Source organism: Meriones unguiculatus, chromosome 6 (assembly GCF_030254825.1).
Source record: "Meriones unguiculatus strain TT.TT164.6M chromosome 6, Bangor_MerUng_6.1, whole genome shotgun sequence".
NCBI lineage: Eukaryota > Metazoa > Chordata > Mammalia > Rodentia > Muridae > Meriones > Meriones unguiculatus.
The window spans coordinates 29516204-29534655 of record NC_083354.1 but is presented as its reverse complement, the minus strand read 5'-3'; the positions used below and the strand labels follow the sequence as shown (position 1 = coordinate 29534655).

The 18452-nt window shown below is 39.8% G+C and overlaps 2 protein-coding genes across 3 annotated transcripts; both read right to left on the bottom strand.

Annotated features, from left to right (window-relative positions):
- Nucleotides 1-1787: 1787 nt before the first annotated feature.
- On the bottom strand, nt 1788-11534 carry LOC110554126 (C-C chemokine receptor type 1). 2 transcript variants are annotated; one of them, XM_060384981.1, is made up of 3 exons: nt 11498-11534; nt 7156-7261; nt 1788-3422 (listed from the first exon to the last, which is right to left on the bottom strand). In XM_060384981.1, exon 3 carries the CDS (start codon nt 3353-3355, stop codon nt 2288-2290), a length of 1068 nt encoding a protein of 355 aa, XP_060240964.1. In that variant the 5' UTR covers nt 3356-3422; nt 7156-7261; nt 11498-11534; the 3' UTR covers nt 1788-2287. The 2 variants fall into 2 exon arrangements, with proteins under 2 accessions (XP_060240964.1, XP_021502215.1); XM_021646540.2 differs by lacking the exon at nt 11498-11534 and adding an exon at nt 7375-7773.
- A 3212-nt stretch (nt 11535-14746) lies between these two features.
- LOC110554125 (C-C chemokine receptor 1-like protein 1) lies at nt 14747-16300 on the bottom strand. The gene has a single exon (XM_021646539.2). It carries the CDS (start codon nt 16298-16300, stop codon nt 15230-15232), a length of 1071 nt encoding a protein of 356 aa, XP_021502214.1. The 3' UTR covers nt 14747-15229.
- Between the last annotated feature and the right edge of the window lie 2152 nt (nt 16301-18452).

Sequence of the window (18452 nt, the reverse complement as noted above, 5' to 3'; positions counted from 1 at the left end):
CCTCTTTCCTCAACATTCTCCTTTCATCTTTCTTTCCTTTCATTCTTCACTTCTTTTTTTTTCTGTTCTCAAAGAGTGGTTTTCCTTATGATATTGCTGTGTTGAAAGCTGGACAGTATTGAAAACTGAACAGAAGAAAATAAGCATTACTTTGGCTATTAATATAATTCAATTGGAACTACACTCCCCAGAGTTTTTTTCTGTGCAGTTCCAAATTAGCATTGGCAAGAATATCTATTTATTTATTTAAATTCAAATAAATTATACATTGTCTATCTGTGTACCATGTGCATTAAGGCAGTAGAGGAGGGTTTCAATTCTTTGGAATTAGAGTTACAGGTGGTTGTGAGCTACCTGATGTGGATGTTGAGAACAAAGCTTTGATCCTCTGCAAGAGCAGAAAGAATTTTAACTGCCAAGCCATCTCTCCAGCCCCCAAAGTAGGTATTTAATATGAAATTTAGAAGAAAGTGAAGCCACAGCTGCCATGCTATATTGAGAGGATAGAAGCATGTCTCAGATCCATTGGTAGCTTACATACACAATTACTCATCTGTTGGATCAAACCCTGCCACACCTATAACCACTGGGTGTCTTCTCTTTGATATGGTTTGGAGTTGCTTTCATAGACTCATGCTGGTGATTTGATTCTCGTGTATGGTTGGTGAGATCTTTAACATCACCAAGCTAAGAGAGAGGTGATTATGTTATCACGGATATTACTCTTGGAAGGGACTAATCATTCTCAGTGGACCCTGGGTGGTCCTCAGAAAAGACAGGCTTTTTTTAGCTCTCGGCTTCCTGCCACTCATGTGCTTTTTGCCTTCTCACCTGTACCCTGGTCATGAAGTCTGTCCTATGTGGTGATGTATTGATGGAGCTCTGTGGGAACTAGCAGAGGTGGACGCCATGCTGAGTTTTCAAAGTGTCAAGCTAAGTAAACCTTTATTCTTAAATAGTACTGGCCTTGGAGACATTACTATAGCAGAGAAAAATGGATTGATGCACCCTTTTTATTTTGTTCTTTTCATATGTAAAATATGGACCAAAAGAATACTACATTTTTTACATTAATTTATTTGTGTGCATGTCTACCTATGTGTACACATATGGAGATCAGAGGACTATTTGCGAGAGCCAGTTCTCTCCTTTCACCATGTGGGTTCTTTTTATTTTTTATTTTATTTTATTTTATTTTTTTCACCACGTGGGTTCTTACAATTGAACACAGGTTATTAAACTTGCCTTTACCAGCTGAACCATTTTGCCATTCTTTTAATTTTCTATTCTGATTTAATAATATTATGAATATATTTTCAGATCAATACAATTTAAAAAAAATATTTGTTTGTATCATATACCATATTGAAAGATATTTAATATTTTTGAAATTATTAAACTATATGCCATTTTACTAGCATTTGTTAATATTACCCTAAAGTGGACTATTTAGTTTTTTAATAATCTTAAACTTTTTGAATTAATTTCAAAATTTCAAAATTTCCAGAAATATTGCATTAATTGTTTTTTTTCCACATTGGGACTTATACTATGTATTTTCATTAATAAAATGAAACAATATTTCTTCACTTTTAGCAGCCAAAAGAACTTATAAATTTCTGGTTATTACCTTGTGATCAGTATTTTTTTATCAATGCTGTTGCATTTATTCTGTGATCTATTTGTATCTTTGCTAATTCATTAAAATAACTGAATAAATAAACTTAATTTTGTTACAGTTTGAATTTTTTGCTGTAACATCTTATGCTTTACAATACATGTCAATATGCAAGTATGCAAATTCTTTTTATTACAATACCTTAAAATTTTCTCAGAACATTGCATCATTAGGGTGGGGTTCAGTAGCCTGCTCTACAAAGGGAGTCCAGGACAGCCAAGGCTATACAGAGAAACCTTGTTATGAAAAATAAAAATAAAAAAAAGAAAGAAAGAAGAAAAGAAAAAAAAAAGAATGGGGTTCAGTAAAACTTGTGGCTTTGTTAACATTAATGGCCACAGATCCTAACTCTTGTTGGGACCAAGCCATTCATTGGTACCCATTATCCCAGTCTCCAGAATGTCCCCTTTGTTCATTCTTCTCCTTTCCAACAGAGATGTTCAAGGAAAACATTAAAGAGGCAACTTATACCTAAGCTGCTTCTCTCTGATTCTACAAGATTGTGAATCCTCACTGTGACAGCTGTCAGTATCTGTCTTGGAGAGCTATACGTTATCTCCTCACTCTCTCTCTCTTAGACTTTGGTTGACACTAAGGAAGGGCTCTGAATCAGAAGCCAGCAGAGAGCTCATGTTCTCCTGTGGATGGAGTCATGGAACTGGCCCTTTCTAGTTGGTCCACAGAGAGGAAGGGCAGCCGCTTTGCCAGGGGTAGAGCCACATGCCTTTGAAACAGCTGCTTGAGGTACTTCCGGAACCGCTCACCCACAAAGACATAAATAATTGGGTTGACACAGCAGTGGGTGTAGGCAATTACTTCAGTCACCTGCATGGCCAGGTCCAGCTGCTTGCTCTGCTCACACTGATTGGTGAAAAGAACATCTTGAAAAGCAGAAACAAATACAGTCAGATTGTAAGGTGTCCAGAGGAGGAAGAATAGAAGTGTAATAGCAAATATCAGACGCACGGCTTTGGCCTTCTTCTCACTAGGTCGTTTGAGCAAAATGGTGATGATCCCCGAATAGCAGATGATCATGACTAACAGAGGCAAAATTAGCCCAAGGAAGTTCAGCTTCAGAGCTTGAAACTGCTTCCACCGCTTCAGGCTCTCATAAGGGAAATGAGGGCTGCAGGTATGGTGAGTGAACTCCCACTGGGCTTTGAAAAAGTATAGGCCAGGAATAGAAGCTAAGATGGCTAGGACCCAGGTGATAATACTGGTGATGATGCCAAAAGTGACAGTCCGGGCCCGCAGGGCGAACACTGCATGGACAATAGCTAAGTACCTGTCAATCGTCAGCAGGATGATAAAGAAGATCTCACTGTACAAGCCCAGGTAATAAAACCCAGAGAGGAGCTTACACATGGCATCACCGAAAATCCAGTTGTCTTTCAGTTTGTAGTCAATCCAGAAAGGCAAAGTGGAAAGGAAAACCAGATCAGAGATCGCCAGGTTCAACAGGTAGATGCTGGTCATGCTCTGAAGCCTCCTATGCTGCGTGAGCACCAGAACCACCAGGACATTGCCTATCACGCCAATGATGAACACCAGGGAGTACAGTGGGGGCAATAGTCCAGCCCCAAAGGCTCTTACAGCAGCCTTTTTGCATGGGGTGGAGTCTCCATAGTCGTATTCTGTGGTTGCAAGGTAGGTTTCTGTGGTAGCTGAAATCTCCATCTTTTTGATCAGGAACTGGTCAGGAACAATGGCTTCTGTATTTATGTTTCTATTAAAATAGAGGGTTCTGGACAACAAAGACAAGACAATGGTTACATTTTTTCAACCAATAACTGATGATTGATGCTTAGTGATTACCAAATCCTAGGAATGAAATGGAGGACAAGGGACCCTTGAATTTTCTACTCAGGTGGACATTGTAGTCTAAGAGGGGCACAAAACAAACAAATGAGTGTGTATATAATTTATTCAATTATTTCAAGAGTGATTTGTAAAAAGTTCAGTGGATCAAACAAAAGGAGATATTATCTCACTGTTCTAACTAAAGATTTCAAGGTGACCCAAAACAGCTGAGTTTGGACTTAGTGTTCAGCCTCATTAAGGGGGCATTTGTTCCCATCTAGAAGTGATGAAACAGAAGTGCACATTGCCACAGGATACTGCAGTGTGGTGCAAGACTTTAGAAGTGATGACACAGAGATACAGATTGCTCCAGGTTACTTAAATGTGGCACAAGAATGAAGCTAAAATAGCAACCCATTAATGTGTTGTTCAATCTAGCCCTGAAATCATTGGATTCTCCTGCCTCTAATCAGAGTGCTGGCTGTGCCAAAGGAGTCTCCACAAAAGCTCTGGGAAGAAGGACTGTCCTGGATAAGAACAAAAACTTCATAGATATGACAACTTATTATTTTTTATTGTTTTCCAAGAGGCTAAAAGATGCTGTTTTCAGTTGGCAATTGGATAATAGATGTTATTTAATGCAAAGATTATTGTATTCCAAGATCAGCACTGCTGACATAGCAAATTCCTAATAGAACAAACCATCACTATAGTTTGAGACTCAAGGTATCAGGTTGTTTGTTTGGCTTAGGCTGATCCATATTACATGGCCTTTATATGGTATAAGAGGCTTTACAGTTAACTCAGTAGCCCTCTGTGAGCACCATGAGAAGGCTAGAAGGAGGTCATGACCTAGAGACAGAAATGGAAAATGGCTCAGGGAGGAAGAGATGCCTGGATCCAAAACATACCATAGAGGAGCTAGATGGAAGCTGATATTTTGTTTAAATGAGCTCTGAGTTACTCACCTTCTCCCTTTTAAAATCAGGATTACCTTGAGATAAACAAAGAACCCAATAGATGGTTGGCACTGAAGAACTTTTTCCACACCATTTATGATTGTACACCCTTTGAATATTTCAAGTTAGCTTTGAGATACTCCAAAAAGGAGAGTATGGGCTTTGTTGTAACATACTAGCTGTGTGACTTTGGGTGAATTAATCTGCTTCTTTGAGCCTAAGTTACTCATCTGGAACAGGGGAGTTGAATGAATGTTTAACTTGCGAAGATGCTATGAAGCAATGTAAAAAATATCCCTCTGGCCCAGACAGTGACTATCAAGGACTTGGTTGTCATGTAGTGATCCTGCTCTAATGCCTGCCATTACCAGATGTTCTGACCATAATGTCTATACACCTCTTTTCCTTATTAGATTTCTTCATAGGGAGCATTGAAAATGACTTTTCTTGATTGCCCATGGCAGTTCTTCCATGTGAATCATAGTATGAAATCTCTGGAAAGCTGGTCTCATAGAACTAGAAAGCCAAGTAGTGGTTACAGAGTCTGAGGAGAGTTTGGAAGAAGGATGGAGAGCAGACAGTTAACAAGACAGGCCTGAATCTGGACACCAGGACTATTCTCATGCTCTATAGCACAGCAAAGTGACTATAGTTGATAAGACATGCCTGAATATTTCAAAATGGCTAAAACAGAATTTGAGGTATTCAGGGTTCACTTCCCACTACTCTGGCTGACCATTACACAGTGTACATATGTGCTGAAATGTCTCCCATATTCTCTAAGTATGCAGAGGTGGCACATGTGAAACAAAACCTGAAAAATTGTGAAATAAAGTTAAATTTCAGTATGTTGTTATTGATCAGAGTTTTAGCATTTGATCCAAATACTTAGAGTTAAAGCATGCTGCACCTGCTTCGTCATCCCTGAGAAAACCCTGGGCTTCTACTGCTCTCTCTTTTTGGGTTCTTAGTGAATGTTTCCTGATCACAAAATTTACCTGTGCAGTGGTCTTTGGACATTAGAGCACAGGGAAGAAAGGGAAAACTATTCTGTTGAAGTGGCCAGAGAGGCTTCGTCATTTTCTATCAGCTCTGTCCCCGTAGTCACTCCTTCATGTCTTGCGTATCAGTTCTTACTGGGGAAACTCAGCTGGCAATCAGGAATGACTGAGCAGGGATTTGTGCTTTCTACTGTTCCTGCTGGTGCTGAAGAGGGCAGATCTTCAGCTTGGCAACTGGGACTTCTAATAGGCTGACAGCTCTATGCAGAGTCAATAAAAGTGGGGGAGCAATGTCATCTGGGACAAAGTGGTCATTAAGAGTCCAGTCATCTGGCATTCTAGCCAAGGTGAAAGTGGGTTGAGTTCATCACTGTCAAATGCCATGTTCAACAGCCACCTGCCTACTGAGGCACCTCAGTTCTATCTGTGCTCCTAAGTTGTCAGGTTTGAGCAGTTCCAGGGCACACTGATGCTAAGGAGACATGACCCAGGCTGTGGCTGGAGGAGAAACTGAAGGCCCATGTTGCCATTGACTCTCCCAGGCCTGTGAATAGCTTCTTGTAGAAGTCTGCCCCAGGGCCCTTGCACAGTGCTCACGTATAGTCCTAGAGCCTGGACTCTTCCAGTAGTAGTATCCCAGCCTACTCATTTGTGAAGTGTCTGGGAAGAGATGATAAGAGGTACCCAGGCCCAGAGCCATGCCAGATGCTTATTGTGACTCATAACAGTCAGTTGTGTATGAATGTCCCATCCCCACACAGCCTGTGGGCAACTTGGAACTGGCCACCATAGAAACAGACAAGCATTACCAATCAGGGCTCTCCACTTCAGGAAGAGGCCAGTTTTGTGCATTTTTTAACAGCTCACTACCTAGGCCTTCTTGAATGAATAGCCCAGAGCTGTCATACATCCTAATATGAAGCCATTGCTACATATTCTTTAGCAGTTCATAGTCTCACTGGTTTAGGAACTTCAGAGTTTTTGTTGATTGTTGTGCAGAGAAAAACTGGCTATGAGAATCTCAGAGTTTCTTGTTTTTTGAAATTCTGTAGCTGTCCCATCTCTCTCCAACCCATGGAAGAAACGGCAGAATAGACATTTACTAGTATCAGTCATGCCCATCTCTCTTCAGCATAAAACCAATCTACATCATGTTAATACAACAGCTGTAGCCCAAGATTCCATCTGTCCATCTGCTACCTCTAGAGAGTGACTTTCTACCTCCTCCAAGACAGTAGTTATCCTGGATTTGTGATTTTAGTTCTAATCTTAAGAAATTGGTTCAGAATTTTGTCATTTTTGTAATTTGCAGTAATTTTTCTGGCTAGCATATATTCTTGCTACTATTTCTTAAAATGCCATATTTTGTTGGCCTTTGGGAAATTTGGCAAGAATATCTTTAAAAATAGTTTTCTATGAAAGGCATTTCTTGTCTCTTTATACTAGTTTACTTTCATAATTAATCATCAACAACAAATTTCTTAAGATCACTTTCTAGAAAAAAGTTTTATTCCTGAAGATCCAACCTTAGGAAGATGTTCAGCATCCTCAGCATTTTTTCAAGTATTAACTGCTCTACAGAGGCAGCAATAGGCTACATAGGATCTGTCTGGTTCTCAAAGCATTGTCTACTGTTGAGGATCCCTGAGATGCACCCATGACCTTAAGATTGCCCTTCACAGTGGCTGACAGCATAGACAAGACAATCATCACTTACTCTGTTTCCAGAGGACTTTGTCCGCACAGACTTTGTTTCTTGGCCTTTGAGAGTCTTTATGAATTCAAGGTTCAATGTCCCAAACAAGTAGGAAGTTCTTGGCTTCCTGTAAGATGATGGAGATTCAACTTTGGTTTTACAGTCTTTCAGAATGACAAGAAGGGTGTGAAGTTCTTCTTTTTATATGGTTGGCTGCCTATGAAGCACTACAATGCTTACCAGTGGCCAATTCCTGGGGTGCAAGTTCATTAAAGGTGTTTTCTCAGTCCTCTCTGCTACAGTTCCAGTAAGGCTCCAGTCTTCTCAGAGGGCGCTGCCTCACAAGGACTGTGTAGGGTGGGGTAGGGTGCAGCTGAGTTGGACTGTGTGAGTGACAGTGAGCTGTTCCCAGGACTCATGGAACAATTGAATGTGTTAAGTGTGGGTGTGTAAATGTGGGGCTAGTCATAGAATTCTTGTGGTCAATGAGGAGCCTCCCTTCCTCCCCTTTTAAAGGTTGCAAATGGAAAGGTCTCAACCAGAACTCTATGTCCTGTTCCTCAAAATCATCTGGCTGCTGAATGAAGACATAGCTAGGCCTCCACTTCTCTTTGGGGTTCTAAACCTATGTTATTTCTATTTATACTCTAACTGCTCCCTATACCTCTCCTCTGCTCCCAAATCCCTTCCCCATCAAACCTCAAAGAATGGGTTTTCTCTCAAGGATATATGACATGAGAGTGCAAATATACACCATTCCCCCTTTTTTTCTGATGGTTCATGTTTGTAATCTCAGCACTAAAGAAGCAGAGGCAGGAGGATCTCTGTAAGTTCCAGGATAGCCTTGTCTACAAAGTGAGTTCCAGACAGCCAGGATCACATAGAGACTTTGTTTCAAAAAACAAAGAAAGAAATCACTCAAAAAAAAAAAAAAAAAGCCACTGGTTATGTTCAGGGTGATTTGGCTGTAGACTCCCCTTCCATTCTTTTTTTTTTTTTTAATAAAAATACTATTTATTGTTATCTATTTTTTATTAATTACACTTTATTCATTTTCCCCTTTCATTCTTGATACTCTTGATTTATATATGCACTTGCCAAGCACGGTCAAAGTTTAAGGCCCAGCAGGTCCTTACACCTCTCTGAGTCTTAAGTCCCACCCTGTCAAATGAGAACACTGTCCATTTAGACCGATGGCAGGAGCATGAGGTGCGAGAGCACATGAAGAACATCAGAGGATCTGGCACAATAATAAAGAAACAAGAAATAAACACCAGAAAAGAAAGACAGCATCAACAAATGATACTGGTCAAACTGGATGGCTGCATGTGGAAGAATGCAAATAGAGTCATACTTATCACCTTGTATAAAAGTCAACTTCAAACATATCAAAAATCTCAACATTAGACCAGATATACTGAATCTGATAGAAAAGTGGGAAATAGGTCAAACTCATTGGCACAGGAAAAAACTTTCTAAACAGAACATAGATAGCACAGGGACTAAGAACAATGATTAGCAAATGGGACCTCATGAAACTGAAAACCTTCTATACAGCAAAGGACACCATCATTTGTTCAAAGCAGCAGGCTACAAGATGGGAAAAGAATTTTGCTAACAACACATCCTATAGAAGGCTATTATTCAAAATATAATGAAGAATTTAAAAAACAAGGCATCAAGAAAACAAATAACCCAGTTTAAAAATGGGATACAGATGTAAACAGAATTCCCAAAAGGGGAAACTCAAATGGCTAAGAAGCACTTAAAGGAATATTCCTTTAGCCATCCTTAACCAACAGGGAAATGCAACTAAAAACTACTTTGAAATTCCATTTAATTCCAGTTAGAATGGCTGAGATCGATAACAAATAAAAGCTCATGTTGGTGAGGATGTGAGTAAGAGGAACACTCATCCATTGCTGGTGGAAGTGCAAATTATACAGCCACAATAGAATCAGAGTGGTGGTTTCTCAGGAAGCTGGGAATCAATCGACCTAAAGAGCCAGCTGTGCCACTCTTGGGGCATATACCTAAAGGACTCTACATTGTACTACAGAGACACTTGCTCAACCATGTTCACTGCTGCTCTATTCATAATACCTAGAAATTAGAAACAACGTAGATGTCCTTCAACAGACGAATGGACAAAGAAAATGTGGTAAATTTACACAATGGAATATTACTCAGTGATTAAACAAATTTAAATTTGTTGGCAAATGAATGAAGCTAGAAAAAAATTATCCTGAGTGAGGTAACCCAGATCCACAAAGATAGATATGGTATATATTCACTTATATGGATTTAGCTGTTAAACCATTGATAAGCAAGCTACAATCCATATAAGCATAGAGGTTACATACATATAGAGTAAGGAACTGTGGGGAGAGATGTAGTTCACTAGGAAGGGAAAATAGAATAGATATTTATGGATGGATGAGGATTGGGATGGTATGGGAAGATCAAATGTGGAAGGAAAGGAAAAAGGAAATTGATGGGAGAAGATGAGGAGGGACAGCAAAGACTAAGGGCTATGTGAGGGATCATACAGAAACCTAATACAGTAGAAGCTTCCTAAAAATATACACATATAAAGGTGATCTAAATGAATGCACCAAATAATGGGAAGACAGAATCCCAGCTGTAGATTTCTTGTCACTAAATGAAGCTTCCAGTACCTGGAAAGGTTTAAATATAATTGAGTTTTTGACCAAAGGGGTCATATAGGAACTTCCAATTAACCCAGTCTATTGCCAAGGCTATTGGTTGCTCTGCACAAACTGTCATTAAGGCCTTATTGCTGAAGACAATACCCACACAACAACTGAAGATGGCTGATGTCTACCTAGAGCCTTCACCCATATGGACTATGTTCATGGTACTGGAAGGCACTCTGTATGCTACCAAAGGAGAAAGGCAAGAACAAGAACAAAAACAAAAACATCAACAAAAAAGCCACTCTTACAAACCCTTCGATCTGCAGTGGTGACTTTCCTACAAGATACAATTGTGCAATAATGGCACAAAGCTCACGGGAGTAACAAACCAAGATCTGATTTAATTTAAGGCCTACTCCATTAGATGGACTCCATCTTGCCCACTGCTCTGGTGACCAAGAACCTGAGACTAGACAGATATCCAATGGAGGTCTGGATGGCAAGCCAATCAGGGTTCGGTCTGAAGTGGGCTGAGTGTCACTAAACTCGAATTGGAAGTCAGAACAGAATCAGGGTTAGGGTCCTTCACTGTGGCAAGTTTTTGGAGCAGGCTCAGGATGAATGACTAGGTAACCAGTCAGCATGCTTGCCCCTTGTCAGTCTTGGGGTGTTCCTTGTCTTATTTTACAAGGTAAGGAGATTCCTTCTAACTGTGGTTGATAAGCTCATGTGTCTGGTGTTTTTGATATGATGTGGTATGTTCTCATATGCCAATTCTTATTGGTATAAATAGGTAATAAGTTTATGCCTCCTGGTTTGCTGGCAAATAGTGATTGGTTACTTATATAAACAAAATATGGAATACAGACTAATAAGAAAATGAGAAAATAAATGGAATTTTGAGTATATATATTAAGAGCTAAATTTGAAAGTAGCAATATGCCTCTATTTTTTTCTTCTTCTAAACATTCTAGCTAAGAGTTGAAGCAAGAATTAATTAAATTTACATGTTAATCAAATAAGCTATATTCTTAGCTTTTAACTAAAATATGTTTGGTGTTTAAAATGAAAAGGAATATTGAGAATAAAAGGAAACATATTTGTTCTTATTACATTAATATTATATAATATTTGCATATTTTATTTTAGATAGGAAACAATAAATTAGAGTTTAGTGACAATTTTACAACTCAGTTACTGATTTGCAAACTCTTTTATAATATAATAATGCATTTTATTCCTCAATGGTGGTTCCCAATTAAAACAAATGTTCAAAGTAATTGCAAGAATTGAATTCAGAAATAATGGTAAAAACAAAACAAAACAAACAAACAAACAAAAAACCAATACTTTTTTGTTAAGGTAACTTTAATTTTAAAAGTAATTTCCAAAACATTTTTACTTACTGAAAGTAAATTAAAATAAACAACAACAAAAAAACAACAATTGGCCCAATTCCCAATTGTGCTAAAGATAGGAAACTCACAGATAGGAAACTCACAAGAATACCAACAGAGACAACTAACCCATTTCAATGGGAACTGTCAGAGACTGAGACATCAACTAAGGAGCAGGCATGATCTGGACCTAGGCCTCTTGCACACATGTGGCCAATTGACGGCTTGATCTTCATATGGAGTACCGGGTGAGTGGAGAGGGGGACTGTTTCTGACATGGACTCTATTGCCTGCTTTTGGGTCACTTACCCCTGGCAGTGCCTGGCCTCAGGGGATGAAGATGTGCACAGTCCTGATGTGACTTGATGTGCTGGGGAAGATTAATGGGGGTGGGGGGTGGGGGGTGGGAGGGCTTCCCTTTTCTGAAGGGAAAGGGAGGAAAAAGGGGAAGTAGTGTAGACTGGGAGGAGGGGAGGAAGGGGTATCCTCCGAATGTACAGTAAATAAACATATAAAAATTTTAAAAATATTTTAAAAAAGAAAGAATTCTGGAGATGTAATGCTTAGAAGAAGATTAAAGCCATGGCAGGCATAGAATGCTACACAAAAGGAGACAAAGCCACTAACCCTCTAAGCACTGTGGTGGGGCTTCCTCAGCAGTGAAGACTTTTTAATCTGGTCCTGATAGACTTTTCCTGTGTTAGTTCTCTACCTCACATTTCAGAATAGCTTCTTTGAACTCTGAAGCCTCTTTAACATTTTCTTTGCAAATATGTCACCAGCATATGTTTATACTGTTATGTAAAGTATTGATTTGTGATCTGAAAGCTCATGTTAATTAAAATGCTGGCGTGAGAGCTCAGTTGGTAAAGCGCTTACCTTGCAAGCATAAGGATAGGATCCTTAAGAAGCTGGGCATGTTGACATGAGTTGTGATGCTAGTGCTGGAGAGGAGGGGATAGATAGATCCCTGTGGCTCACAGCCAGCTTAGCTTAGTGAACTCCAGGCCAACAAGAGACCCTGTCTCAAAACACAGGGCCGAGGCTAAAAGATAGCTCAGTGGTTAGACACATTTGCTGCTCTTCTAGAATACCAGACTGCAGTTCTCAGCTTACAACCAGCTGTAAACCTAGTTTCTAGCAATGCTTTATTCTCTTCCGGTCTCCGTGGCCCCAGGCCCACGTCATTCACATACAGAAAGTAAAACAGTTAAAAACATGGTGGATGGTATCTGAGGATGCTGAGGCTGTCTTCTAGCCTCCACATATTTGTATGCACACATGCATATAAAAACATACAAGTAACTATACACATATGAGAACACGTTATTGGTAAATGAGTCTATTATTGATAACTATCAGCCATCAAAGCAATATTGGGATTACTTGACAAATTACAGTCAACAAACTGATACGACTTGTAACTTTATTTCTTATTCAATAAATTTTGACATTGTAGAGGAACACGGGTATGTCTTTCTGTTCTTGACATAGCATGCTCATGGCATACAGACTTAAACACAGAGAAGGACAGACGTATAACAGGACAGTAGGATATACACTAGAGTGAGATGGCTGCTCAAGAGAGGGGAAGAATCACGTTTAAGTGTGTTTTTAAAAAACATTTTTGCAACAGAGTTTTGTTATATAGCTCAGATGAGTTTTAAACTCGTGATATTCATTCCTTATCATCAGTGTGGAAAGTGTGGTATTAGTTTTTTTTTTTTTAATCAGGAGTTTGTTCTATCCTTCAACCATTAATTCTGAAGTTCAACTCAGGTTTATATAGCAATTGCCTTTACTCACAGAACTTTTATTTAGTAAATGAAACCATAAGATAAGGTTTCTAAGGTACAGGTTTATAGACTGAGAAGATGAAAAACATCTTTACACTTACAGTTTCCTATTCGTTAAGATGCTGGAGACTTCTGCAAAGTGCACTGTGTATGATTAGTTGAATATGAGACTTTAGGGCCCAAGGTTGTCATTTTGATAAAGCTTGTGCTGTCTAGTCTTTCCACCTGGTGAAATTTAGAGTCAGACCTATTTCATAGGCTGAGGATCAAGGCTAAATATAAAGGAGAAGGAAGCTGGAAAATTATCATTCTTTTATTTGCTTATTTGGATGCATTATGACCAGTCACCTCACATGCTTATCATGAAGAACTCGGACTTCAAACTCTGAACCAAATGAACCTTCCTCTCTTAGGTTTCTTTTTGGGGGGCTATTCTGTCATAATAATGATAAAGTCACTAATACACATGGTAAAGTATATTTATTTGCCCAAAGAAATGTAGGACCGAGCTACTCCATGTGGACAAGACAGGTGGTGTGTCATTCTAGCTAGTGTGTTGCTTATTATGTCATTCAGCTAGTGGTCCTGATTATGGAGATATACCAAGGCACAGGGTACATCCTGAGCAATGCTTTTAAGGAAGATAGTATCCAGACGTGGCACAGAACAGTCTACCAGCTCTTTTTAGACAGTCAGCTCTAGAAAGTGAGAATGGGAAGTGAAAATACTAGAAATAAATATTGGGTAATTTCAGAGCACGCAGAGGTACAAAGTTGCACAACATTGAAACACAACAGAGAAAGAAACAAAATCAGCCTACATTAGGGTTTCTTAATGCCCTTGCTGACACTGCCATCCAATTGTGAAAAAATACAAATTCTTCTTTCTGGTTGGTATTTCTGAAGTTTAATTATTAGAATAATCTTTCTGAGTTTTTTGCTGCACCTTCACATATTTTATGACTTACATAAACATTATAACTAAATACACTTATTTTAACTATATAGTCACTTACATGACACTGTGACAGACATATTGGCACTTTGTGTGCACTGTCAGTTATTCTTCATGACAATCCCATAAGGCAAATGCCACTATCATCTACACTGCAAATATTGGAATAATTAATCTCTGAGAAGCTGAGTAACATGTCATAGTTACATGTCAGATTAAAGATATAAAAAGAAATAAAATATTACAGCAATGGAAGAAAATATAGAACAAATTAGTAAAGATAAGCCCCTGAAGCCTTTAAACAACATTTAACTAGCAGAAGCAAAATAAAAAAGATAAAATTTATTACATCAAAATTATGTATTTTTATTCAACATAGTGTAAGACAAATGAAATAAGTAGATATCACAGTGATAGAAGTCATTTATAATGAATAAAGCATTAAAAAATAAGTCTATCTCTTTTCCAGCATGAAATAAAAATTAGTAAATGGAGTTATCAAACCAAGTAAGGTCTCCTAAGGTAAGCAGGTGGAAACCACTGAAAATAGGAATACCATATGAACCAAGTTCCATGGTCGAGCATGGTAAACTTTTTCCAGAGTGTTTTTCACAGCACACATATTGGCCCTGCTGTTAAGCAAAGACAAATCACTAGGAAGTATTTCTCCAGATTAGATACATAGAACCTGCAGGATTTAAAAGGTGGCATGGAGGAGGTTAATGTAATATAATAAATATATGTAGTATATATTATTATATTATATGATTATATTATATATATTATACTAGAGGCATGTTCCCTTAGGTAGAAGAATATAAACAGGTGAATATCCTTCCCTATCTATTTGCCAGAAATCTTTGGTTTTAATGAATATAAAATTCTCTTTAAAGACTTCCCTACTCAAATGACAAAGCAGTGTCTCAAATACTTTGACCTTGAGTTCCAGGGTTTCCAAGAGCCTAGGCCCTACATCGGTGGTGTGGTGGAACAACTGGTTCCATAATCATTGGGAGTGGTGTTCACTTTTGTTTGCCAGGGCTAATGACCACAAACCCTACTTCTTGTTGTCATAAGCCCTTCCCCAGAACTATTGTCCCAGTCTCTGGAATGTCCCAATTTGTTCATACTTTCCCTTTCTGACAGGAAGAAGATCATTGCAAACATTGAAGAGCTGTATCTAAGCTACCTGCAGGGTCCTTCTGATCTATGAATCCTCAGTATCTGTCTTAAAGAGGCATGCTATCTTTTCACTCTTTCCTGGGCCTTTGTTGGAATCTAGAGCTCCAAATTAGAGGCCAGCTGAGAGATCATTCTCCCCTGTGGATGGAGACATGACACTGGCCCTCTGTGTTCGGTCTACAGAGAGGAAGGGCAGCCATTTTGCCAGGGGTACAGCTGTATGCCTCTGAAACAGCTGCCTGAGGTACTTCCGGAACCGCTCACCCACAAAGACGTAAATGACTGGGTTGACACAGCAGTGGGTATAGGCAATTGCCTCTGTTACCATCAAGGCTAGGTCCAGTTGTTGGCTTCTCTCACACCCGCTGGTGAATAGGAAGTCTTCAAAAGCAGAAACAAATGCAGCCAGATAGTAGGGGGTCCATAGAAGGAAAAACAGAAGTGTAATAACAAAAATCAGACGCATAGCTTTGGCCTTCTTCTTATTGGGTCTTCTGTGTAGAACATTGATGATCCTTGTGTAGCAGATGATCATGGCCAACAGAGGCAAAATTAGCCCAAGGATGTTCATTGTTAGAGCCTGAAACCTCAAAAAATGTTTCAGGCTCTCCTTGGGTAAAACTGCTCTGCAGGTATGGTAAGTGAATTCCAACTGGGCCTTAAAAAAATACAGACAAGGAATTGAAGCCAAGATGGCCAGGACCCAGGTGATGATGCTGGTGATGATGCCAAAAGTGACAGTCCGGGCCCGCAGGGCGAACACAGCATGGACAACAGCTAGGTACCTATCAACTGTAAGTAGGGTGATAAAAAACATGTCACTATACAAGCCCAGGTAATAAAATCCAGAAAGGAACTTACACATGGCATCACCAAAAATCCAGTCTCCTTTTATGATATAGTCAATCCAGAAAGGTAATGTGAAGAGGAAGACCAGGTCAGAGACCGCCAGGTTAAACAGGTAAATGCTGGTCATGCTTCGAAGCCTCTTGTGCTGCGTGAGCACCAGAACCACCAGGACATTGCCTATCACGCCAATGATGAACACCAGGGAGTAGAGGGGAGTCAGCACTGATATTCCAAATGCTCGCACATCCATGCTCACACATAAGATTCCGGGAATGTAGTCATTCTCAGTGACTATGTTGTAGTAGGGCTCTGTAACAGCTGAAATCTCCATTGTAAGCTCTTCTACAGGTCAGAGACAATGGCTTATAAACCATATGGCTATTAAACACATATGGCTCTGGAAAAAAAAAAAGACAGGAATTGGTTACATTTCTTCAATGAACTGAACTATTTACTAGTGCCTAGAGTTTACCAAACCCTGAAGTCTAAATGGTGAAAAGGGGTAGCCATATCCCTTACATTAACCCAGTAATCTAAAACAGTCACAGAAAAAAAAAATAACCATGTAAATAATTTACTCAATATTTGCACCTGTGAGTATGTAAGAACACAAAAAGGGGATTTTACCCCACTCTGCAAACTAAGAATTCCTAAGTGACCCCCTGCCCAAGGGCTTACGCAGTGTACTTAGTATTCAAAACCTCTCTAATCTATACTTTATTCACACTTTAGAAGAGCAGAAGGTTTGGAACTGTGCCCCAGAACATTGAATGGTGAGCATGAGAGGTGGCATTGAAACCCAGGGTGCTCAAACCCAACCCTGCAACTATTGGACTTTCCTACTTCCAATCAAAGTGCGGGCTCCACTCCTGGAGTTGGAAACATTAGGTTCTAGAAAAAGGGACTGTTTGGGCAAGGAGTAATAAACCTAACAACTTCAGGGATTTCAATTCATAGAAGTTCTCAGTGAGCGGCAAATGGCCTTTTCAAAAGGTTTCTTTCCCTTGCTTTTTTTCCCCTCCCTCCCTCCCTCTCTTCCTTCCTTCCCTCCCTCCCTCCCTCCCTCCCTCCCTCCCTCCCTCCCTCCCTCCCTCCCTCCCTCCCTCCCTCTCTTCCTTCCTTCCTTCCTTCCTTCCTTCCTTCCTTCCTTCCTTCCTTCTTTTCGTCATTATTGCCTAAAAAAATGGGATTACATGTGTCATTTAATAGACAGGGCCATGAATGTTGTGTAATGAAGAAATCATCCCCTTTCTAACACAGTTGAGACAGTAAATTCCTTGTAGGATAATCCATCACCTTATAGGTTGAACTCAAGGTACCAGGTTGGTTGGTTGTTGTTTGGCTTAGGCTAATCCATTTCATGAGGTGCTCCTGCTGGTGCTGAAGAGGGCAGATCTTCAGCTTGGCAACTGGGACTTCTAGATAGGCTGATAGCTCTATGGCAGAGTCAATAAAAGTTGGGGAGCAATGTTGTCTGGGTCAAAGTGGTCCTTAGGAGCCCAGTCATTTGGTACTCTAGCCAAGGTGAAGGCGGGTTGAGTTCAGCGCTCTCAGGTGCCATGTTCAACAGCCGCCTGTACTGAAGGTACCTCAGTGTAAAAGGAACTTCTATTCACCTGTTTCAGTTGTCTAACCTAGGCCTAGTCCTACAAGCTTTTAGCTTCCATACAACCTAATCTAGACCTAGAATATTTTCAGCCTCTGAGACTTACTGCTTAATAAGCTCACCCTTTCTTGTTATTTCTGAGCACTGAGCTTGCTGATTCAACTCAGCTGTTCTGGCTCAAACTCCTCTCCCAGCTGACTGATTCAATCTGTCTTTTCTCTCCATCCCTGAATTGCTCTGCTTGGCCTCAAACTAACTCCAGCAGTCTTTTCTAATCTTCTAGCTTCTTCTCATTCTCTGGCTTGTTTTGTCTTCACCTGTGTCTAGCTTGTTCTCTCATTCAATCTCTCTCTCTGTAAAACTCTTCTGCAGAGTTTTACTCACTCTGCATTGCCCCTTAAGTGGCTTCCCTTTCCTCTCTCTTCTCATGAGAGTTGGGCATATCCTATTCTGTCATATCTTCTGTGATTTGTCACCTTTTCTGCCACCCAATTAGACATCACTTTTAAACATGGATGCTTCTTTTACAAATTAACTTTACCTTCATTGTTTGGGATAAAAGGCATGTACCACCATGTCTGGACCTACGCTTTTCTTTACCTGAAACTTTCTCTATCCCAGGCTAGCCTTGAACTCAGATGTGCTTGCCTCTCTCTCCTGGAATAAAGGCATGTTTGTATTCCGGATCACACAGACCTAGAAGATCTTTGGATGTGATCTCTTGCCAGAACACCAATGTTCTGAATAAAAATCTCTCTACATCTCAGCTCTATCTGCTCTTCCTAAGTTGTCAGGTTTGAGCAGTTCCAGGGCACACTGATGCTAAGGAGACATGACCCAGGCTGTGGCTGGAGGAGAAACTGAAGGCCCATGTTGC

Coding starts and splice junctions, on each gene's coding strand:
- LOC110554125 (XM_021646539.2), bottom strand. CDS start 16,300: ATGGAGATTTCAGCTGTTACAGAGCCCTACTACAACATAGTCACTGAG.
- LOC110554126 (XM_060384981.1), bottom strand. CDS start 3,355: ATGGAGATTTCAGCTACCACAGAAACCTACCTTGCAACCACAGAATAC.